Raw genomic sequence first — 23,311 nt, 5'->3', positions numbered from 1 at the left:
ACAGTGAAAATGGTATGAAGAAGCAATAGTGTAAAAACTCAGAAATGTGATTTTTCTGCCCACGTTGGGGTAGTGGATGGGCTCCTGTGGGGCTGCCCCCTGCGAGGTCCCAGCCAAGCAGAACAGAAGGCGAGGGAGGGTCCTGGGTGGGGGTCCAGCCTGGCCACCTCTGCTGAAAGCATCCTGCCGGGAACCTGGGGGCCCCACTGTCCGCGCCACATGGGGTTCTGGGAGCAAACCCATCTGCTCCAACAGAAAACAAACCCCTATGGTGGGCGAGAGCCGCCCACCCCCCACGGATGCACGGACCGGTGAGGGGGCTCCAGGGCAGGGCCAGTGCTGAGCGCTCGCGGTGAGCCGGGCGGGCTTGGCCAACACCCGGCCATCTGTGTGACCCAGGCGTCCCGGATTCGCAGATGTGTGAGTGGAGGATCAGAGAGGTCACGGGGTCCAAGCTCACGTGGCTGATAAGTGGGGTCCTTAAAACTGGAGGCCCTGCTGCTGACCTCCCTGAGGTCCCAGGCTGACTAACGCTTCTGAGGGCACAGGGCCGTGATTGAATACCCGACAGCCCATCGGGCTGTCCACACCGGATCTCCCCTCTTCCTCTGCACCCCCTGGGGACGAGCAGCCGCCAGGATCCTCCAGAACATGGACCCGTCCAAGGAGCCCTGTGACGACTTCTACCAGTACGCGTGCGGGGGCTGGCTGCGGCGCCACGTAATTCCCGAGACCAGCTCGCGATACAGCGTCTTCGACATCCTCCGGGATGAGCTGGAGATCATTCTCAAAGGTGAGCGTGGCCTCCACCCAAGGAGTGGGGACAGCCCGTCAGGTCAGTGGGCACAGGGGAGAGGGAGTCCCCTGGGATGAGGGCCTCCTCTGGGTGCGGCAGGGACACGGGCACCTTTGACCTGACCTCCCCAGCAGCCCCCTCAGGCCTCTGTCCAGTTTCTCCTCTGCCCACAGGGGTGCTGGAGAATTCTACCACCAAGGATCGGCCGGCTGTACAGAAGGCCAAGGTGCTGTACCGCTCCTGCATGAACGAGAGTGAGTGGCCGAAGGAGCTGCCCCGCCAGGACCCTGTTCCAGGACCCCATGGCCCTGAGACAGAGCACGGTGGAGTGGGCGCCTCTCCAAAGTCGTGCCGGTGGGAGCTGTGTGCTCCCCCTGGCTGGCCACCGGGCCCCAGGTGCCCTACGGGGTCCAGGCTGACTGCCAGCTGCCCGGGACCGGCTCACACCCTGACCCCAGCCAGCTACACTGTGCCCAGGGGAAATGCACACGCACACGCGTGTGTGTGTGCACGTGCCTGTGTGTGGTTTGAAGGAAACATTATTCAGGACGCTTGGTAAAGATAGAAAAAGGCAGACTCTTCAGGGCCATCTCAGTAGGTGCAGGCATCACCGCGGTGGGGTCTAGCAAGAGGGGAAGGAGATTGGGCTCCACTCCAAATACAGCGAGGGCAGGCAGGTGAGGGTTTATAGCCGAGGGGCAGGAGGGGTCAGTGAATGGAAGATTTTACTAACAGGAAACAATGGGGGGGGGGCGTGTCTGGCAAAACTAACCTAATGGGATTCTTGCTGAAGGCAGGCCAGGCAGTCAGACATCACCTGGGGGACAGTGAGGGGCGAGGACTGCGGTCAGCTACCTAGAGGGATCAGATATTCAAGGGGCAGGGGGACTTCTGGTTAAAACGACCACGCAGAGTTCTTGCTAAAACTGGATTTTACCAGGAGGTGTGGTGATGGGCCCAGCAGAAGCTGCAGGAGCCTGACTGAAGGCAGAATCGAGAGAAAATCTTACTGTGTGTGTGTGTGTCTGTGTGTGTGTGTGTCTGTGTGTATGTATGTGTTTTGTGTGTATATGTGTGTACACGTATATGTGTATTATGTCTATGTGTGTGTGTTTGGGTATATATATATGTCTGTATGCCTGTATGTGTGTGTGTGTATGTCCATGGGTGTATCTGTGTGTCTGTGTATGCGTTTTTGTATGTGTGTGTACATATATGTGTATATGGGTATTATGTCTATGTGTATGTCTGTGTATCTGTGCATGTGTGTATGTGGGTACGTATATATGTGTCTATGTGTGTCTGTGCGTATTTATGTGTTTTGTGTGTATATATGTGTACATATATATGTGTATATGGGCATTATACCTCTGGTGTGTATGGGTGTATATGGGTATATATGTCTACGTGTGTGTGTGTGTGTATGTCTATGTGTGTCTGTGTGTATTTATGTGTTTTGTGTGTATATGTGTGTACATATATATGTGTATATGGGCATTATACCTGTGGTGTATATGGGTGTATAAGTCTACGTGTGTGTGTGTGTGTGTCTGAGTGTGTGTTTGTGTGTATGTGTGTGTTGTGCGGCAGGGGTGGGGGGAGTTTCCCAGTGCTTTGGTTCCTGTTAAGAGGATTCACACACTTGGGGCCCCTCTAGCCCGTCTTCCCTTAGGCGCCTGCCTGGGGGCCTGCAAACACAGCCTGTGGTTCCGGCTGCTCTGGGGGACTGCCTCCCCTCCTCGGCACCAGGGTTTGAGGCTGGCTGTGTCCCCAGGGGTCTCCTGCAGGGTGGGGTTTGTTTCTGGTGTACCTAGTAGCGAGACTTGTAGGGCCCCCGGGGTGTCTCCATGGGGTCCTGGGCTGGCGCACTCCTCTCCTCCCCATGGAAACAGGAGGTCACGTGATCCAGTCTGGCCAGCACCTGCCAGGTGAAGGAGATGCGCTGTGTTCCCACCTGTATAGAGTTTCTGGCCTGAGAGACCAAATGTATGAAAGGGCAAGGGCCAGACCGTGTATAAAAATACAACTCTGACCCCCGGTCTGCAGCCAGGCGGCCAGGCCGTCACCTACAGGAACCAGCGCAGGAAGCCAAACAGTAACTCCTGTAACGATCTGCGACACGGCCAACCTGACCCGTCACTGGCAGCTCCCTAGGTTTTGTCCCTGCTCCCAACTCAGGACCCAAGAAAGCAAGCCCAGTGTGCCCCCACCAGCCACGTGGGACACTCTGCTTCTCGCTCCCCCAGGCCCCGGCCCCCATCAGGGTGCCCTTGGGGCCGCCCCCCTCCCCCTGGACCGCTCCCCTCCCAGCCCACCCCTCCAGGTCAAGCGACCAACCGGCGAGGCCCTCCCCGCCCCAAGCCTCCACCCTGTCAGCAGCGGGCCAGCTCTATTCCCACCTTCGCGGGTTCTTGTGCCAAGTTCTCCCAAGCTTCCTGGGCACCCCCATGCTGGGAAGCTGTGCTCCGTGCTCTGTCAGCAGTTCAGTCCACCCGATGCTGGAGCTGGAGGGCACGCGGGCTTCCCAGCCGCCGGTGTGGACCCCCACCCCTGCCTGTTCCTGGCCTTCCAGAGTGCCGCCTGGGCTCCTCTGAGCTTCGGGGCCTCCCCTTCCACACCCTCGTCCTGGTGGCGCCTGTGCTTTCATCAGCCCCAGGCCCCTTTCCCGCCTGCGTCCCGTCTCTGCTCTTTCCAGGCCCCTGCGTGTCCTGTGCTGCAGAGTCTGGGCCGGGAGGGTCAGGCTCTGCGCTGGGCGTCACATCCCCGCGGGTCCGTGTGCCGGCGGGTGTCACGCCCGCCCCCCACCTCCCCGCCAGGGCATCGGGTGAGCGACCGCTCCCTCCCCTCTCAGGCGAGATAGAAAAGCGAGACTCACAGCCCCTGCTGGACATCCTGAAGGCGGTAGGAGGCTGGCCAGTGGCCACGGACAAGTGGAGCGAGAGTGTAGGTAAGGCAGGGCCTCGCGGCCTCGCGTGGGCGGGGGGCCCCGGGCCTGGTGGCGGCCTCGCGTGGGCGGGGGGCCCCGGGCCTGGTGGCGGCTGCTGGCGGGCTCCCAGCGGCTGGGCCCCTCCGCTCTGCAGAGGGTCATCCCTTCCAGAGCCCTAGGGAAGGGCCGGGGCCCCGGCTCTCAGCGTGGACTCTGCTCCCTGCTCTCGGGGGGTGGGGGGTGAAAAGCGCTGCTCTCCGGGCCCTGCTGATCCCCGTGGACTCTGGACGAGGGGCTGGGCTAGGACCCCAGGTCCTGACAGGTCTCCAGCACGGGGTGCCGGCCCCCAGGCGCCCGGTGGGAACTGGAGCAGCAGCTGGCCGTGATGAACGCACAGTTCAACCGGCGGGTCCTCATCAACCTCTTCATCTGGAACGACGACCAGAACTCCAGCCAGCACGTCATCTATGTATGAGCCGCGCCGGGGGTCCGGGCAGGCCGGGTCCCCTGGGCCTGGCTGGGGGCTCCCGCAGGGCAGCGGGGAGACAGCTGTTACCCCGGGGGGCGGGTGGCCCGCGAATGCTCCCAGGGCCCTGCTGTCATCCACACCTGCAGTTCAGGGGACCTGTGCCGATGGTCTGGGTTTCTGCTGGGCCTTCCGGGGCCCGTGCCCTGACCAGAGGGGCGGCCCAGGTGCCGAGCTGGTCCTCGGGACGGTCCGTCCAGGCCTTTGGCAGCAGCGCAGAAAGCCCGACCTCAAAGAGCCACCACTGGCCACAGATAGGCCACAGAGGACCCCGCGTGGAATACACACTCCACTCTGGGAGGAGGGCTGTCCGAGGCCCCGTGGGTGGCCCGCACACCCTGGCCACCCCTCAGCCCACCTGCGGTCCAGCCCCAGAGCCGGGGTCGGGGCCCAGTACCTGCACATGCTCCAGATGGAGCACCCGTTCCCACCAGGCACAGCATGGGGAGAGGAGAGGGGAGAGGGCTGGGCCCACCTCGGCAAGGCTAGGGGTGTCCCGGCTCCATGCCCAGGGTCCCACGCTCTGTCTCCAGATAGACCAGCCGACCCTGGGCATGCCGTCCCGAGAGCACTACTTCAATGAGGGCAGCGACCAGAAAGTGAGTCAGGGGCAGCCGACGCTGGACCTACCCCCCTGGCGCTTTCCCGCCGGCCCCTTCCACTCTGGGCGCCCTCCGCCCGTCACTCCAGGGCCCACCTGTGGCCCGGCTCCCTGTGTGTCGCTCAACACCAGCCCCACAGCTAGCCTTTGTGGGCACCTGCGTGGCTCAAGCCCGGCACTGAGGGCTGGACATGCAGACGTGGACCCCTGCCTTTGTCATCATCGTAGGGGTGTCCCTGAACCCCCAGGGGAAGGCTCGGGGATCCACTCAGCCCTGCAGCCCCGAGGGGCACACCTGCCATCCCCATCTCGCCAGGGCAGGACTGCAGTCCACACCGCCGGCTCACTGCACGTGGCCTGTAGAGATCTGAGTGCAGGCCACCGGGCCCTGAGCCTGCTCCCGGAGCCACCCCCCTCCTGCACCCAGGAGAAGACAGATGGGGAACTGAACAGCAGCAAGGCGCGCGGGACAGGGCCGGGGGGTGTGGAAGGAGGAGTCAGGGGGGAAGGCCGGGGAGCAGACTGAAAGACAGGAGGTGACATGGCCCACGGCCTGGAAGCAGTGTGGTGGGCCTCGTGGAGGAGGTGGGCTGTGAGCTAGGCTGGGAGGGTCCAGCCAAGAGAAAAGACAAGCGTGGCCAAAAGAAGGAGCTGTGGAGTGGGCAGTGGGGCTGGGAGAACAGCCCAAGGAACCCAACTCAGAGCAGCAAGGACTGGGGCCCCTGCAAGGGCTCACGCCTGGCAGCCATGGATCAGACCCGGCAGCTGCTGGCCAAGACCGGCCTGGCGACATCAGCCCAGCCTGATGCCAAGTAACTGGGAAGACATGGCCTCTGTGGTCCCTGCCTGCAAATGAGGAACCCCCCCCGGCCCAGACAGGCCCCAAGAAGGTGGGTCCAGGAGGGACACACAGCCTCAGGACCCAGCTCCTGACGCCCGGCCTAGGCGAGCCTGGCTACGGCAGCCCACCTGAACCCTGGCGCCCGATGGCTCTGGGCCTTTACTAGCACCTACTGTGTGCCCCGCACTTTATATGCAGCCGTGCCGTCCGCTGGAATAGGTCTCCGGTCCCGTGCGAGCTGCTCACACACAGGGTCACACGTAGAAGGGATGCAGCAGGGAGCCCGGCGCTGAGCGTCTGGCTGTGGGTCGGCGAGCAGCCCATCCAGCAGGTGTGGGGAGCAGGCGCCATCCACCCACGGGGCTCACAGCCTCCCACCCGCCGGCTTGCCAGCAGCATGAGTCCCAGCGCCGAGGGCCCCTGGTCTGGGGGGCATGGGCCGTCTGGAACCCCCAGGCCGATGAGCGTCCCGAGGGCTGCTTTGTGGCATATGCCCACCCCACCCCCACAGAGAGCTCCGTGGGGGCCAAGGTGCCCGAGGCTGCCAGACTGTGTCCTGCACCCTTTGGCTCAGGTACGGGAAGCCTACCTGCAGTTCATGATGTCGGTGGCCACGATGCTTCGGGCGGACATGAACCTCCCCCAGAACAGCGACCTGGTGCGGGAGGACATGGCCCAGGTGCTGGAGCTGGAGACGCAGCTGGCCAATGTGAGGCCGCGGACCAGGGGCGGACGGGGTTGGGGGGATCAGGCCAGCTGCCCCGCCCCTGTGACCACCCACCCCACTGCAGGCCACGGCCCCCGAGGAGGAGCGGCAGGACGTCACCGCCCTGTACCACAGGATGGACCTGGAACAGCTCCAGAACAAGTTCGGTCTGAAGGTGAGCCCCAGCCGTACCCACCCCGCCGCTCTCCCCTAAGCCTCAAGTACGCCCACCTCAAGCAGGGCCCACGGGACGGGTCACCCAAACAGGGACACGTCCACACGAGGACGGCAGGTGTCAGCTGGCTGCCTGGGGATGCGGGGCCACCCGCCTGTGAGGTGCCTGCTGCGACGTCCCAGGTCTTCCGAGCGGGAGAGTGGCCTGCGAGGGGCTGCTGACTCGCCCGCCCGAGTCGGGCAGGCCCCCCGCCCAGGGCTTCCTGTCCCCAGGCCCGGCTCGGGGCCCCAGCGCAGCTCTGCCCCTGACAGAGGGCCCCACGGCCGGACCCTCGGACCCTCCCCTCCCGCTGGCCAGGCCCGGGAAGGGGGAGCTCAGCCCTGCACCCCTCAAAGCCCCGCACTCACTCAGCCTGTCCTGAGCCGTCAGAGGGGCCTCCTCCTGTGGAAGGAGGGTCCGGACATGGCTCTAGCCACCGCCAGCTGACTGCGGCGACCAAGGCCCAGGTCAGGGGGAGACGGTGCAGCTGGGGACGGAGCCCCCCATCAGAGGCAGGGCCTGAATGTCCTTCCTGTGACCAGAACACCTAAGTGTCTGGAACCACAGAACAAGACGGGAGAACTCGGGGAGACCCTGCCCGGGGATCCCGCACCTGGTGCTCCAGAAGGCCCTGTTGTCCCCCGCGCTTCCTTCCCGGCTCCCAGTGCTGGCCTGCTGTGACACCACCCCGCACCGCCAGCCAGCTCGCCCCCTCCCAGGCGGGCACTTTGAGGGGCCAGCCGTGCTCTGGCACCGACTCCATCCACAAACAAAGCAGGCAGCCCCCTGCCCAGGGCTTGGGTGGGGGAAAAAGAGATGTGGCCTGCAGAGTGTGTCGGAGAGCAGGCAAGGCGGGCACAGAGGAACAGCGAGTGAGTGCCAAGGTCCTGAGGCCGGGGCTGCAGGGCGGCTGGGGCCGAGCCGAGGCCAGGGAGGGAGGGTGGACCGTGTCGGGCCTCCGGGGCCATTTTGAAGGCACCGGCTTTGATGGGACAGGACTTGACTCATAGAGAAGAGAACCTGGCTGCTGAGGACCCAGGGAAGGGACTGAGGGCCAGAAGCAGGGAGACAGGTCAGGAGGCTACAGCACAACCTAGGCGGGACCAGGTGGCGGCCTGGGACAGCGGCAGCGGAAGGGCTGAGAGGCGTGGCTCGTGGATTCATTTGGAAGGGAGAACAGCAGGACATGCCAATGGACCAAACGTGGGAAGTGAGAGGAAGGGGGGACGCAGATGGCCAGAAGGTGCCGCGGAGACTCCCCGGAGCAGGGGTGGCCACGTGCAGGAACGCAGGGCTCGGGATGTCTGGACTATGATGCGTTCGTAGAGCTTAGAATTGCCACACGTGAGCCCCTCCACACAGCCCCCTCCCTGCCCTCCTCCCCAAAGCAGCCACCACCCGGCCTCCACCGCACGCGGGCGCCAGGCTGCTCTCTCCTACGTTCTGTAGGTGAGACGACTTCTCACCGTCGTCACGCCTCATCTCGCCGGGGCAGCGGCGGCCTCTCAGTCACCCTGATCCCTGTGCGATCGATGCTAAGAACACACGGCAGCTGTGCTCCTGGTCTGCTCCTGCTGGGCCTCTGGCTGTTCCACTTCCGGACTTTTCTGAGCGATGTTGCTACGCTCACTGCCATGCACGCCTTTTGGCACACACGTGCGAGCATTCCTGTCAGGTGTCTGTAGGGACGAAGTGGCCAGGTCTTAGGACACAGGTCATTCAAAAATCATCATACAGATGTACCCTCCCCAACAGGAGCGTGTGAAACACCCCCTCCAGTGCTTGGCGGTGCTCATTCCTTCCGTCTTAGCCCATCTAGGGATGTGTTGCAGGTAAACATGTTGTGGAATTTCATCTGGGTTGGATTTGACTTTCCCTGAGCACTGCTTCACACTGACTGGCCAGCGGTGGCCCCCTTTCGTGAAGTGTCTGCTCAGGCCTCTTGCCCATCTACACTACTGGGATATCTGCCTTCTTCTCACTTTTAGTTCTCTGAATACATTGGGTGTGAGCCCTTGGTCAGTGTCTGTGTAGTAAATGTCCTTTCCAGTGGGCAGCCTGCTATTTCACTTTCATAGTGGTTCTTTTTTTAAAAGGAGGGCTTAAAATAGTCCAATTTATCCAAAGACAGATGCATCCTGTCTCTATGGCTAGCGTTCATTGTGTTCTGCTTAAGAAATCTCTGCCCGCCAAGGTTGTTTAGGTCGACAGTCTACCTTGAGTTGTTTTTTATGTACAGTGAGAAGGAATTGTTTCATCTGCTCCTTTTGGCTGTCCAGATGATCTAGCACCATTTATTGAAAAGACTCCCCCATTAGCCATTGCGCCGTGTGCCAACTTGATTAAAGACCGAGTGCCTTTTTGCGCGCTTGTGCCTGTGTGCAGGTCTAGGTCTGTGCGTTTGTACCCGTGTGTGTATTTCTGAACTCTCCTCTGTTCCAATGGTCTGTCTATTCACGTGCCGGAACCTACCGCCTCCATTGCTATAGCTTTGTGATAAGTTTTGATGTCTACCAACTTTGTTCTTCAAATCCATTATTCTTGATCTTTTGCATTTTCTTACAAGACTGTCAGCTAGTCAATTACACACACACACACACAAAATGCTGCTGAGATTTTGACCGGGATTGCTTGAAATCTAAGCATCGATTTGGGGAAGATCCACATCTTTCCAAGGTTGAGTCTTCCGATCCATGAAACTTCTATATAGTTACTTCCATATATTTATGTTTTCTTTCATTTCTCTCAATAAGTTTTATAGTTTTCCACTTCAAGGCCTTACATATCTTTCATTACATTTGTTCCTGGGTCCTTGGTTTTTTAATATGATTGTAAATAGTACCATTTTGCAATTTCTCTCATTGTTTGTTGCTAGTATACGGCAATACTTTGTATACAGCAATTTTACTCAAAGCATGTAGTAGTTCTAATAGTTTATCCTTTAATATGTTATAGACACAGAATCATGTCCTTTGTAAAAAAATAAGTTTTATGTCTTCCCTTTTCAATCCTTATTAATTTTTTTCTGAACTGGCTAGGACTTTCAGCATAAGGCTGAAGTCATATCTTGTTTCCCTCCTGATCTCAGAAGAAAAGCTTTGCAACATTTTGCAAGCGTTCATTTAATTTTGTTTGCTGTAGAATTTTGTGGGGTTTTGTTTGTTGCCACTGTTGCTGTCGTACAGACCCTTTTATTAGATTACAGAACTTCTATTTCGATTTGCTGAATCTTTTTCGTGAATAGTCAATTTTAATATGCCTTATCTGCATCTATTGAAATTACCATGTGATTTTCCTTCTCTGTTCAGTTACCATAGTGAATTATATTGATTTTCAAATGTTACACCACACTTGTATTCCTTGAGTAAATCTAATTTGGCTGTGTTGCATTATCCATTTTATATAGGTACGGATGAATTCCAATTGCTAATATTTTGCTTAGAATTTTTGTATCAATTATCATAAATGAGACTGGCTTATTTTCTTTTCTTTTAATGTCCTTATTTTGGTATTAAGGTTATTCTTGGCCTCACAAATCAAGTTGAAAGAGTTTTCTCTTTTTTCCTTCTCTGGAAAGTTTAAGATTGGTGGTATGTCTTCCTTAAATGTCAGATAGTATTCACTGGAAAAGCCAGATGAGTCTGGAAATTTCTATGTGGAAATATTTTAAATTAAATAATCCAGTTTCTTACATACGAAACTATTTATATTTTCTATCTCTCCTTTCATTTTTTGCTGAGTTGTGTTTTTCCAGGAATTCTTCCATTACACTTGGATTTTCCAATATATTGCCATAATCTCTTTTCACTGTTTGTAGGCTCTGTAGTAATGTCACCCACCTTTTTCCTGATTCTGATTACCTGCACCTTCTCTCTTATTTTTTGAATATTCTTTAGAAGGGGCTGGGTTTCTTGGATGCCCAAGAACTGTGTCTACCTCTCCATCTCTCCCTCTTTCTCCTCACTCCCTCCTTCTCCAGGGATTTAACTGGACTCTCTTCATACAATCTGTGCTATCCTCTGTCAAAATCGAGCTGCTGCCAGATGAGGAAGTGGTGGTCTATGGCATCCCCTACCTCCAGAATCTTGAAGACATCATCAATGTCTACTCACCCAGGTGAGGCTCAAGGAAGGTCCCAAGAGGTGTCAGCATCTTTCCCCTGCTCTCTCCTCATCCCCAACAGTTCCTCCTCTCAGGAGAGGACCCCATAAAGCATTACTCTGAGGCACGAGGGACATGACGGGGTCAAATGTTTGTGGCCAGTGGAACCTTACGTTAGAGATGCGAACCCCTCCTTGAGTCATCCAGGGGCAAGCAGGATGTATCTGTGGGTCGTCTTGGAGATTTTCTCCACCACCCTGAAGTCTCTGTTTGGTGTGGAGCCTGCTGTCCAAGGGCCCATAAACCACACCCTCTCCCTGGGCAAACGGCGCGCACCTGTTCTATCCGCTGCCCTCTGCCTCCTGCCCCAGGACCATGCAGAACTACCTGGTCTGGCGCCTGGTGCTGGACCGCATCAGCAGCCTGAGCCAGAGATTCAAGGATGCACGCGCAAACTACCGCAAGGTGAGCGATGCCCTGCCCCTGCACCGAGCCTGGACTGTTTCCTTGTTAACACTGACCACCTGCTGTGGGCCAAGCACCAAGGTCCACCCTGGGATCAGAGCTGTGATCCAGGCTCATGAGACACGCCCTCTCGGGGCAGCCTAACAATAAGCCATCGACAAAGCACAATCTGTTCTTTCAAGACCAGCAAGTACGATGTGAGGGGAGGGGGTGAGGGCAGGGAGAGCCTCTCTGTGAAAGTGACCGTGGAGACCTCAAGGCACGAACGACCCAGGCCAGATTCCCAGGAGCAGAAACAGCTAGTGCAGAGGTCCTGGGGCAGGGACCCCGGGGTCACACGGGGGAAGGAGGGAGATGAGGTCGGGGAGGAGGGGGAGGCAACCATGGGCCAGAGCAATATGCGATTCCACGTGCACTGAGAGCCACTGGGGTGTTAAGAGCGGGAACCACAGTCCGGTGTCGCGCCTGGTGTGGTCATTCTGGCCGCTGCGGGGGCACAGGCCGGGTGGACGCAGGGGTCCGGCCCCGATCGGGGAGATGGGGGCAGAAGCTGTTGTGGCACCCAGGCCTCCTGCTTTGCTGTCTTGGGCTGAGGACGCTATGAGCCAAGCGTGGAGAAGGGAGCTGAATCCCAGAGCTCAGAGGACAGAGAATGAGTCACACTGACTTGCTAAGAGGCAGGACACCCCACGGCCCCGGAACGTGTGGCCAGATGCTGGGCAGAGCTCCGAGGGGGCCAAGATTGGGGGCCAGAAATCTGACAGGGGGCACATTTCCATCTTGTGCCCTGTGTCCCCAGGGACAGATGGGCAGACATTCTCATCGTCATCTTGGAGACGGGAAAACCAGGGCCCAGACAGCTGGCGGCTCACGGCTGAGCTAGACAAGGCCCCCAAGGTCAACGCCAGCCTGTGCTTTGGGGTAGGGCTGGAGTCCTTGAGAGCAGAGTCGGCCAGCCAGCCAGGCCAGGGCGGCAGGGACAGGGGCCAAGGAGGAACTTGGGGCCGGGCAGGGCACCCAAACTGCACACCCGGTCCTCCCACACCAGGGGCGGTGTTCACAGGGGGTGTCTGAGTTCACCAATGTCCCCCACTGGCCCCTGGGCACGCTGGGGCCGAGGCCAGGGGAGCAGACGTTGGTAAACGTGGTGAAATGAAACGTGCCAGGCGCTGTACGGCACGTCGGTACAGGAGGTGCGCTGGCGGGAGTGCGTCAGCTACGTCAACAGTAACATGGAGAGCGCCGTGGGCTCACTCTACGTCAAGGAGGCCTTCCCCAGGGACAGCAAGAACATGGTGCGTGCCCGGCGACCCCGCCCTGGGCCAGGAGACACCAGCCCGTGGCACCTCTCGCCCCAGCAGCGCCTGTGTGCTCAGCGGTACCGGGGAGCATGTGTTTGCCTGGCGCCCCATCACACAGTGGGATGCGGGGAAGCCTTGCCCGCCCCAGGCCTCTGGCCCCCAACAGCTATTGGCCCCGACCCCCAGCCCTGAGGGCCTGCCTGGGAAGGGGGCAAGTTATACGAGGTGTGGGTTCAGGGCCTGGCAGGCCCCAGGCCCACCCAGGACAGAGTGCTGCCGTGGGGACCCTGTCCCAGGGGGTCAGATCCCGCCCCCAACCCCCCACCACGTTCGGAGTGGCCCCCTGCAGAGACCCCAATGCCGATCAGCCGGGCACCAGGGTCACGCGCTCCCCCCAGGTCGGAGAGCTCATCGACCAGCTGCGGGCAGTGTTCGTGGAGACCCTGGACGAGCTGAGCTGGATGGACGAATCATCCAAGAAGGCGGCCCAGGAGAAGGTGGGCAGGAGGCTGGGAGAGGGCGGCCCCGGTGTGAGGGGCACAGGGTAATCGTCGCCACTCCTTCTTCAGAGATGAGGGCAGTGAGCCTGGCGGTGGGGGGCTCAGGAAGGGGCTGCGGGCAGAGGTGAGACCCCCCAGCAATGCGCGGGGGCGGCCACGGCCACAGGGAGCAGGACCCCCTCTGGGCTGGCGTGAGAGCAGCCAAGCAGCTCTGCCCAGCCCGACCCCAGACCCCTGGCTGGCAGCCAGGTGCGAAGGTCGGTCTCTGGTCGAGCCCTTCCACGTTCTGTCCCCATTAGCCTCCCCACAGCCTGCAAGGAGGGCGAGTCCCTTAGCCCCTTACCCACACGGCGGGGGCAAAGCCAGGATGCCCACAGTGGGGTGGGCAGGGACCGGCCCCCATCTCCTCCCTAGGCCATGAGCATCCGGGAGCAGGTTGGGTATCCCGACTACATCCTGGAGGAGGGAAACAAACACCTGGACGAGGAGTATTCCGATGTGCGTGCCACCCACACAGCCCCACCTGTCCCCTGGCCCCAACCCAACCCGCCCCTGAGCCAGCCCCCAAGGACCTTGGGTCCTCAACTACCGGGGGTGGATTCCGTCCATAACTCAGCCACTTGGCCGCATGCTGGGGCTCTAGCATCACCTTCCATTACAGATGGGGAAACCATGGCTGGGAGGGACTTGGATCTTGCCCGGTAAATGCACAGAGCCAGGCTTGGCCCTTAGTCCACTGCATGCAGAGCCTGTGGGCCACATTTGGGACTGCCTGGCGAGTCCTGAGGCCAGTCCCCAGCCGCCCTTGACCTCCCTTACCCCCGGGCCCCTCGAGGACCCCGCACGCATGCCCACCCGTCTCCTGTAGCTGAACTTCTCGGAGCACCTGTACTTTGAGAACGGACTGCAGAATCTCAAGGCTGGCGCCCAGCGGAGCCTCAAGAAGCTTCGGGAGAAGGTGGACCAAAACCTGTGAGTGGGGATGGCACAGGGGAGGGAGGCAAATGGGCCAGTGGGGGAGGGCGATGGGTCTGACTCAGAGCCCCCCTGCACCCGCCCTCTGCTTCTGGGGTCCCAGGGAGAAGCCAGGGCTTTGGACTGGCCTAGACCCTGCCCTGGCCGTTGGCCGTGCTGGCCTCGTGGCATGACCGCTGTGCATGGGTCAGGGTGGGCTCTGGGCAGCTGAGTAGGGGGACCTGGAGGGCAGGCCCAGGAGACCTGAGCTCTGAATGACCCACTTGTCTATCACAGCTGGATCATCGGGGCCGCTGCGGTGAACGCGTTCTACTCCCCAAACCAAAACCAGATTGGTATGTTCACCCCGCGCCCCATAAGCCCTGCCGTCTTGCCTTCAGAGCCTAGGTTTTCTGCTCTGTAAAATGCGGCAGGGGATCATAACCTTTACCCCCCCGGCCGTGAGGTTAAATGCCAGGACGCCTAGGTGCGCCCACCCCGAGCCTGGCGCACAGGTGTGCTCACCCACAGCTTACTCCGTCCCCCACCGCCTCCTCGCACAGTGTTTCCTGCCGGGATCCTCCAGCCTCCTTTCTTCAGCAAGGAGCAGCCACAGGCCTTGAACTTTGGGGGCATCGGGATGGTGATTGGGCACGAGATCACCCACGGCTTTGATGACAACGGTATGGGGCTGCCTGGAGGTCAGAGCTGCACCTCCAGTCACAAACACACCCCTCCCACCGCTGCGCGGGGGCCCCCTGCCTGGTTCCTGCCTGGTTCCAGGGGCCTCCAGCTGCCACCCAGCGAGGCTGGCTTTCCCATTGGGCTAGACCAGCGAAACCTTCTGAGGGCAGCCCCATGTCCCCAGGGTCCAGCGCTCCCCTCCCCTGGGGTTTAGAGAGTGCGGACACCACAGCAAGGCTCCTTAGTCCACAGTGCCTCTGGGGTCCTGTGACCCAAGACCCCAGGCCCTGACCTTGGGGATGGCATGGACACCACTGAAGCCTTCCGTCCCCCAGGGTCTGAGCAGCCCCGTGACAGGGGGCCCATCCTCTGCTCACATGAGCTCTAGACACTGGGGTTCCCGGGAGGACGTGGGGGAGAGGCTGGCGCTGCGCAGGCCGGGCCTTGTGGGCAGCCCCCCGCCCCCGTCCAGGCCGGAACTTCGACAAGAACGGGAACATGATGGACTGGTGGAGTAACTTCTCGGCCCAGCACTTCCGCAAGCAGTCGGAGTGCATGGTCTACCAGTATGGCAACTACTCCTGGGACCTGGCCGACAACCAGAACGTGAGCGGCCACCGCCCGGACACACCGCAGCCCTGGCCTGGGGGAGGGCGGAGCTGGGGAGCCCGGGCACCCCCGCCATCCTGTCTCCCGCCTGCAGGTGAATGGCTTCAGTACCCTCGGGGAAAACATCGCAGACAATGGAGGGGTGCGGCAGGCCTACAAGGTGCGTCCAAGCAGGGCCCCCGAGGAGGTGGGGCGGGGAGCGACCAGGTCCAGGCAGGGATGGCCCCTCAGCACGGCAGGGACTGACCCCTTCCCAAGCCCAGGCAGATCCCGGGACCCTCCTCCATCTGACAGGGAGGCAGGAGAGCCCTGGGGGAGCCTGCCGGCCACAGGCGGGCAGGCCCACACTTTACCCCAACCTTAGCTGAGGCCTCCGCGCTCTGGGGAGACCACCGTCCACTGCCAAGTAAGGCAGTGCCAGTCACTGAACGCCCGCCAGCCTCAGCGACACCCCTGCACCGGCAGCCTCGGGCACTGGCCGTCAGGCGCTCATTCATGTGGCGGGCTGCCCGGGCAGTGGGCTCCCACCGAGCCCGGGGTCAGTGCTCAGATGGTCCCTGGGGTTCTCAGAGGCCCCACGCTGCAGGGGCAGGATCCCCACCAGAGGAGGCCCGGAAGCCAGACCTCCCTTCCGCCCCAATCCAAGGACCCTGTAGTCCTGGGCAGGCCCTGGCCCAGCATCTGCTTGGTGCCTGCAGGCTTACCTAAAGTGGGTGGCGGAAGGCGGCAGGGACCAGCGGCTGCCAGGACTGCAGCTGACCTACAAGCAGGTGTTCTTCATCGGCTACGCACAGGTGGGGGTCAGTCCCCTGCCCCGCTGGCTGGAAACCGGCTCCCCCACTTGCATCCTTGGCGGGCCCCCAATGATGCATGCCTCCAGGGACACCCTGGCGGGCAAGCCAGGCAGAACCAGAACTAGTGGGCCAGGAAGCCTTCCTGGAGGAAAAGGAAGGTGGCGGTGTTGGAGCTGGGCAAGATTCAGATGTAGCTGTGGAGGGAGAGGAGCGACCCGCTGGCTTCCCTCCCCCCACCCAAGAAGGAGCAGCGGGGGTCCTGGCGGGACTCCTCTGTGCCCAGAGAGGAACCAGGCCGCACTCCCTCCGTGCCACGGCCCTAGGGGCGCCCGCCTCCCCAGGCCCACGGTGCCCCCCCCAGCACCCCCTCTGGTCCTCCTTGCCCCTGCACCCCATCCCCCCGCCCCTCGTCCAAGTCCCGCAGCCACGCCCCTCATGCACCCACAGGTGTGGTGTGGGTCCTACCGGCCCGAGTTCGCCATCCAGTCCATCATGACCGACGTCCACAGCCCCCTGAAGTACAGGCAAGTGGCCCCCGCGCCCCGCGCCCCCCCGGGCCGGCGCTGTCTCAGGCTCCTCCGTCCCCCCGCAGGGTGCTGGGCTCGCTGCAGAACCTGGCCGCCTTCGCAGACGCGTTCCACTGTGCGCGGGGCTCGCCTATGCACCCGAAGGTGCGATGCCACGTCTGGTAGCCAAGGCCGACCCGAGGTGCCCGGTCCGCGCGGAGACGGTGCTGCCAGCGAGGACCCGGCGTGCGCCCCGCTCCTGGCGGCCGACCCACCCGCAGCCAACCCACCCATGCCGTGCCCGGCCTCCGCGCCCAGCCTGGAGTGCGAGCCGGCCCTGAGCCCCCTCCGCGCCCGCCTGCGAGGATCTACACCGCCCACTGCAGCCCTGTAGACACGGTTATCAGTCTTCTGCCCGCTCGCCAAAGCGCGTCCTCCTCAGATGTCCACGAGCTTCAGACTTGAGCTAAGTAAAGGCTTTAAAGCAGTCGGCTGCCTTGTCTGTGTAGCAGAGCCCAGGGCCGGCTGTCACGGTGACATACCTGAGAAAGTGCCCCACTCTCCCGCTGCACCTGCCGCTGACTGCTGGTGGCCAGGTGAGGAAATGGCAGGGCGCTCCTGACAATTTCCCCAGGGTCTCTCTGCCGGGGGCACAGCAATGACCATGATGCCCCCAAATGCCCGCCCTCGGGGATCACAGTACAGGTAGGGAGAGGGGATCCTGACCCAGGAAGGAGCTGAGTTCCAGGAGAGGGGCGGGGGGATCTGAGCTGCAGCCCAGAATCTGGATTTGGGGTTTTGTGTAACTGGAAGCCAGTGAGCGGTTAAACCTTGTCACCTGCCCTGAGTTTTTAAATGACCACAGAGAGGCTCTGTTGGGGGCCGGGGACGCTGGGACGCCAGCTAGAAGGCCACTGTGGTTGTCCAGGCCTGGACCAGGGTAATGGAGGGTGCTGAGAAAGTCATCTGAACTCAGACAAGAGAGCTCCTGACGGGGCAGGACAGGAGTTCTGCTCTAGACTTGTTAGAGCAGAACTCCCCGCCTCGTGACAGGGGCATCGGGGGAACCGGACATCCCCCCCCAGGCTACCCCCCACCCCCAGCGGGGCGCACATGACAAGTCCCACGTGAGTAAAGGGCCTACTGGCAGAGCAGCCCTTTCCCTAAAAGTCCCCGACTGTCCACCAGACTCCAGTGGGTGGAATGGAAACCATCTCCTCCCTGGAAACCCAGTTAGCTCCCACCCCTCCAGGCCAGGCTCCCACCTGGGGCTTGGGGAGTTTCCTCACTATCAGACAGAGCCCATCCCACCCTCGTCTCCCACACCCTGGACCTGTTCTCAGACCCCTGACCCACATGTGCCAAAGGCCTAAGGTCTCCAGAGAGGCTGCAGGGGCGCGTCCACCAACAACAACCCACCAGGGAAAGCGACTCTGCTAGCGGGGAAGGTGATGCCTCGGGAGGCATGACCGCCCCGCTGGCCTGGATGAAACCAAGAGTGATCAAGGCCGGGGTGGCCAGGGCTGCCAAGGACGCGAGATTCAGAGGCGATGAAGAAACACTGTCCAGAAAGTGCAGGTTAATGCTCATCGCTGCCTGCAGACCAGGCAGAGTTGAGCCCCAGCCCAGAGATTCTGGAATTTGTTCACATCCAACTCCCAGTATGCCCAGGGCAGGAGACGCCGCTCAGATCCTTGGAGGCCCGGGGCCTTCACCTTGAACACGCCTCGTCACACTGCGGAGCCAGCAGAGGCCCCGTCAGCCTGGCCACACTCCCCGGGGCCAAGAGCAGCTGATCCCACCCCCCAGGGCTCTGTGGCCCAAGTAGAAGGAGGAGTGTGCCGGACAGTCCCCTCCATTCGGGGCACAGGAGGTCGACCACCAGCACCATGCTAACCTAACGTGGGCAACGGTCACCTGGGACAAACCCCAGCCCCCCCAGGCTGAGAGGACGGGCCCCTCCTCTGCCTTGCAGCCCCTGACCAGGCCCCTGTCCCCTGGAGAGGGCCCTGCTGTGCCTGCCCATCTGGCCACCCTGCCCCTGGCCCATCACCACAAAGTGGGGTGGCAGTGACATCCTGGGGCTGCTGTGAGCCCAGAATCACCTAAAGCCAACGAGGTCCGGCTCAGCATTTGGCCACAGCAAGCGCTCAACCCAGGGGTTGGCTGGGGGCGGGGGGCAGGGGGGGGCATTCTTGGCACAGCGCCCACCCCAGGCCTGGGCTCACCTTGGGCGGCTCACTGGTACAGACCTCCGCAGAGACGCCCAGGGCCTGCAAGATGCTCTCCTGGGGGGCGTAGTCACCTGGAGACTTCTGGACGAAGTGTAGCAGCACTTTGTCTCCACCTGCAGCCGGCGGGCGGGGGGGGTGGGGGGGTCGTCAGGGTGCCCCTGTGTGGCCACACCCCGCCCAGCTAGGATGACACTCAGAGCTGGGCCACTCCACCAAGGGGGTAACTGTGCTGAGGTCAGTAAGCCGGAGGGAGGGAGGGTGAGGGCAGGCTCGAGTTCATCAAAACCTTCCCACCTGAGTGTGTGGCCCTGCAACCCCGACCCGTGACCCTGCGGTGGCCCCTGATGCCCCGCCCTTGGCCCACCTTTGGCGACCACCAGCAGCCCTCCACTCTGCAGCAGGTCCCCGGAGAGGTTGCCCTGGATGCCGACAGCCTTGGCCTGGGGGGAGGGGAGCAGGCCCAGGTCAGTCCTAGACAGAAGCCCCTGCACCTGAGTCCCACACGACCTTGGCCGTCACAAACCTTGGCGGCCACATCACGAACAGGCTTCCCCAGGGAGGCCGGCAGGACGCTCAAGCTGTTGTACCTGCCGAGACACGGCTGGCTTGTCCAGGCTCTGCCTCTTCACCAAAGACAGCCCCAGCGCCTGCCCCCGGTCTCTGCACAGACCAGTTCCCACAAGCAGGCCCCGCCCCATCTCGCCAGGGGCTCAGGAGGCACGGGGCAGCCAGCCTGTGCGTGTGGGGAGTGTGGACTGGGTGAGCCCGGGGGTGCCGGCTCAGCTGGCACTGCCAATCAGAGGAGGCAGCCAGCCGGTGGGCTGGCAGGCCTGGGGCCCCACAGAGGGTGTGGGGAGTGTGGACTGGGCGGGCCCGGGGGTCCCGACTCAGCCAATCAGAGGAGGCAGCCAGCCGGTGGCAGATGCACCCGAGGTGGCTAGGGTGGCCCCTGACTGGGGCGCTAAGCCCAGGTGCCCTCTGCAGCCAGTTGTGGGGAGGCCAGCCCGTAATAGACACTCGGCACCCAAAAGAGAGCCCAGCAGGGCTGGCTGGAGCAGTGGATGCCCCCAGAGCCCGCTTGGCCAGGGAGAGGGGGAAGGGAGAAGAGGAAGAAGGGAGCGGTGAAGCCCCGAGCCCCCAGCTCACCGCTTGAAGCCCAGCTCCTTGTAAAACTGCTTGCTCTCATCCAGGTAGAGCTCTGAAAAGTAGAGGCCACAGGTGGGTGCCCCAGGCCCACCTGCCCCCCTGGCTCACCCTCCTGCATCCGGCCTTCTGTCCACCCTTGGTACCCAGCTCGCCCACCAAGGACCAGGAGGGGCAGAGCAGGGCTGACTGTCCCCATTGTTAGAGGAGAGGCAGAGGCCCAGAGGTACAGGTGGAAAGGGAGAAGCAGGACTCGTCCGGACTCTGCCACTGGGCCCAGGGCTCTGTGAGGGGAGGGGTCCAGCAGGGTGGGGTCGGGAAGCAGCAGAGCCTGGGCTCTGGTCCCAGATACTCCTTGGGGAAAGCATCTGGAGAAGCTCAGGATCTGGCTCCTGGGGAGGCGAGGAGCTGGCAGCTGACGCAGTAAAGACCTTTGCCCTGGACTGCAGGCCAGAGTCACCACTGAGCCCTCCACAGTGGGAAGAACATCACGTCTGGGGCAGGCGGGTAGAGGCCACAGCTGGAGAAGGCAGGGGAGGGGGGAGGGGGGTGGAGGGGGGAGGGGGGTGGAGGGGGGAGGGGAGGGGAGGGGAGGGGAGGGGAGGGGAGGGGGGAGGGGAGGGGAGGGGAGGGGAGGGGAGGGGGAGGGGAGGGGAGGGGGGGAGGGGAGGGGGAGGGGGAGGGGGAGGGGAGGGGAGGGGGGGAGGGGAGGGGGAGGGGAGGGGGAGGGGGAGGGGAGGGGAGGGGGAGGGGGAGGGGAGGGGACGGGACACAGGAGCCTATCAAGGCCGCTCCTGGAGAGAGAAGGGCCTAGGCTGTGCAAGAAGGAGGCAGCGAATGCCCTGAGTTTGAGGAGTGGTCTCAGGGCAGGCTAGGCATTTGAGGGAGGGGCTGCAGGGGGAGGAGGGTAGGGAGTGCAGGCACCTCCCGCGAAGTAGCCACCGTCCAGGAACTCCTGCAGGCCCTGGGCCTCGGGCTCCACGCCCACCAGGCGCACGCCGTGCTGGTCCAGGAGCCCCTTCAGGCTGCTGAGGTCCCGGGCGATCCAGCGACACACCATGCAGCCAAAGCGCCGCAGGCCGGCCACCACGCACGCCTGCTCCTGCCACAGGCTCCGCAGCTCCACGGCCTGCGCCGGGGTGGGTGAGGGGCGCCGTCGGACCACCGCCCGTGCGCACGTCCTCACCCCCGGCCCCGCTCCCGCGCCCCGTGCCCCCAGCCAGCGCCACGCACGCCCAGCCTGCACGCCCAGCCTACGCCCCCAGCTCCACCCTGTGCCCCAGCGCCGGCCTCGGATGCAGCTGCCAGGTGCCGGGCGCACCCACCACCCTGAGCCCGTCCAGCCTCACCTCCCCGGTCACCGCGTGCTTCAGGACACACGCGCCCACGCGCGCAAGGTCCACCGTGCTCATGGCGCCTGCCACCCCGGACCCCAGCGGCAAGCCCGCTCTCCAGCAGTCCGCTCAGCCTTCAGTACTACGCGCGGCCCGGCTCCGCCCCGGACACGCCCCCAGACCACCGCCCCGGCCCGCCCCCTCCGCCCCGGCCCCGGCCCCGGCCCCGCGTACCGCAGCTGCCCGTAAGCAAAACAGGCTCCCGGGCACTCGTTTTGTATATGCATGAGCCCGTCAGCCAATGGCGCCGCTGATAGTGGGCGGAGCTTGGCGGTGCGCCTGCGCAGAGTGCAGCGCCCGGCCGGGGGCGGGGTCAGTCGTGGAGTGCGGGGTGGTAAGGGACGGAGCGGTGGGGGCCCCGGAGTTCCGGCGGGGGTCCCATCTGGTGGAGGAGTCCGAGGGCTTACCTTTTCCCGTGGTCTTGTTTCATCTTGAAAATCCATGAGAATGCAGCGTTTTCTCAGTTACACGTTCGTGTTGGCTTTAATCATAAAATACTGTCAATTTCATGCCAGCTAATACCGGCCTTTAACCCCCAAACTTTGGGTGAAAGGGACCCGAAAGGGATAACAGCAGTTTACTAGGTGCCTTGCCGATTTGTCTTGTTTTTTCCTCGCGACAGCCCTCAGACACCTTTCAGTATCACCCAATCTTACCCATGAGGGCCCTTGGCACAGAGGCTGAGGGGTGGAGCAAGGCGACTCGGACCGCGGGGTCCCACCTGGCCATGGCCCGCCCCCTTCCGAGGGACTGCGGTTCCTGGCACTCGGCCTCACTCCCCAGGGCCCACAGACGGCTCCAGGCCCTGGACAAGGCTGGAGAATGAAGGGGCAGCAAGCAGCCCGCCCTGGGTTTGGGGAGGGGGGAGTCCCCCTCTTGACACCACACTATTCCACAGGGCTTCCCAAGAGAGAGGGGGAAACTGAGACCCAAGGGGGTGCTGCTGCCTCCTTAGCCTGCCCTTGGGCCTGGGAGGATGAGGGTGCTGGGAGTGGCTGAAGGTCCAGGCTCCAAAGCCAAGTTACTATGCCGAAAAGAGAAGGATTTCAGTTTCTGGTTATCGAAGGCAGAAAGGGCAGGCCATGCAGAAACTAGTAGCAGCAGGGGGCCGTTTGCCCAGCAGAGACAGAGAAACAAGGGGAAAATGCCACAGTTCCCAAACCCAGCCGTGCGGCCCCCGAGGCCGAGGTACCTCCCGTATCTCTGTGAGCATCAGGCATCCTGGTGCCACGTGTGCTGTTCCACATCCCGCCTCTCCTGTCTCCAAAGTGCGGCAACCCTTTCGAGTTGGAGGCAAAGCCTGGGACCAGCAGCACATCACGTGACATGTTCCTCCTGGAGTATTTATCTCGTGGTTATCATGCCCGTCGTTCTTGTGGGACTTGTCATAATATACTGGCAATGCATGAAAACCAGAAGGCTACCTGGCGAGCAAAGCCTGTGGTCCTGTCAGGGCTCAGGTCCCAAGGAGTCACAGCCCAGAGACCCTCCACGCTCTATCCCTCAAATCTAGAGGAGGCAGACCCCAAGAGTATCTCCAGCATTCCTTGCCCCTTAGGGATGTGGACCTCCCACAGAGCCAGAGACACCGCGTCATGAGATCTCTCAATGGTAGGGGGACAGGATGGGGAGCCCTCTTCCTCCCTGATGCCCACTCACAGCCATGAACTCTGAGCTCCCATCCTCCCTGAGGGGGCAGTGGGGGCACAGGGCAGGCTGCAAACAGCTGGGAGAGGCACTGGGATAAAGGGTTAGAAGCCCCGTTGTCAAGGCTGTGTCCCCACCAAGAGCCTAAGTGTCCTTCATTCCTTTACTGGTTCGTTCATTTCCCTTCTCTTATCTGCCGTACTCTGGGCTCCTCGTCTGCACCAGGTCCCAGCTGGACACCAACATCCGGCCTGTGTAGACCCAGCTCTGGCCTTTGGGAAGCCCCATGCACACCCAAAAGGGAGCAGGTACTCAGCAAAGATGTCCAAATTAGGGAGGTCGGCGACCATCTCCGGATGTGTCAGCAGA

At 61.8% G+C, this 23,311-nt stretch overlaps 2 protein-coding genes across 3 annotated transcripts in view; one reads left to right on the top strand and one right to left on the bottom strand.

Annotated features, from left to right (window-relative positions):
- Positions 1–16,710, top strand: part of MMEL1 (membrane metalloendopeptidase like 1) — a 29,703-nt gene extending 12,993 nt beyond the window's left edge. The window contains exons 4-23 of the mRNA XM_065881244.1: positions 632–793; positions 970–1,050; positions 3,648–3,743; positions 4,073–4,191; positions 4,782–4,847; positions 6,265–6,399; positions 6,482–6,571; positions 10,590–10,726; positions 11,083–11,176; positions 12,343–12,471; positions 12,876–12,974; positions 13,392–13,475; positions 13,846–13,949; positions 14,229–14,287; positions 14,495–14,614; positions 15,088–15,221; positions 15,319–15,384; positions 15,923–16,018; positions 16,466–16,542; positions 16,611–16,710. Of these exons, the coding sequence (XP_065737316.1) occupies positions 632–793; positions 970–1,050; positions 3,648–3,743; positions 4,073–4,191; positions 4,782–4,847; positions 6,265–6,399; positions 6,482–6,571; positions 10,590–10,726; positions 11,083–11,176; positions 12,343–12,471; positions 12,876–12,974; positions 13,392–13,475; positions 13,846–13,949; positions 14,229–14,287; positions 14,495–14,614; positions 15,088–15,221; positions 15,319–15,384; positions 15,923–16,018; positions 16,466–16,542; positions 16,611–16,710 (2,048 nt within the window). The remainder of the gene's footprint in view (positions 1–631; positions 794–969; positions 1,051–3,647; positions 3,744–4,072; positions 4,192–4,781; positions 4,848–6,264; positions 6,400–6,481; positions 6,572–10,589; positions 10,727–11,082; positions 11,177–12,342; positions 12,472–12,875; positions 12,975–13,391; positions 13,476–13,845; positions 13,950–14,228; positions 14,288–14,494; positions 14,615–15,087; positions 15,222–15,318; positions 15,385–15,922; positions 16,019–16,465; positions 16,543–16,610) is intronic.
- A 1,393-nt stretch (positions 16,711–18,103) lies between these two features.
- Positions 18,104–21,457, bottom strand: PRXL2B (peroxiredoxin like 2B). 2 transcript variants are annotated; one of them, XM_065879830.1, is made up of 7 exons: positions 21,251–21,457; positions 20,826–21,030; positions 19,905–19,956; positions 19,282–19,345; positions 19,123–19,198; positions 18,753–18,871; positions 18,104–18,259 (listed from the first exon to the last, which is right to left on the bottom strand). In XM_065879830.1, exons 1-7 carry the CDS (start codon positions 21,311–21,313, stop codon positions 18,236–18,238), a joined length of 603 nt encoding a protein of 200 aa, XP_065735902.1. In that variant the 5' UTR covers positions 21,314–21,457; the 3' UTR covers positions 18,104–18,235. The 2 variants fall into 2 exon arrangements, with proteins under 2 accessions (XP_065735902.1, XP_065735910.1); XM_065879838.1 differs by lacking the exon at positions 18,104–18,259 and having other exon boundaries at positions 18,826–18,839; positions 21,251–21,313.
- Positions 21,458–23,311: the final 1,854 nt, after the last annotated feature.

Source organism: Phocoena phocoena, chromosome 1, assembly GCF_963924675.1.
Source record: "Phocoena phocoena chromosome 1, mPhoPho1.1, whole genome shotgun sequence".
NCBI classification, from domain to species: domain Eukaryota; kingdom Metazoa; phylum Chordata; class Mammalia; order Artiodactyla; family Phocoenidae; genus Phocoena; species Phocoena phocoena.
This window is presented reverse-complemented; position numbering and strand designations above follow the sequence as displayed.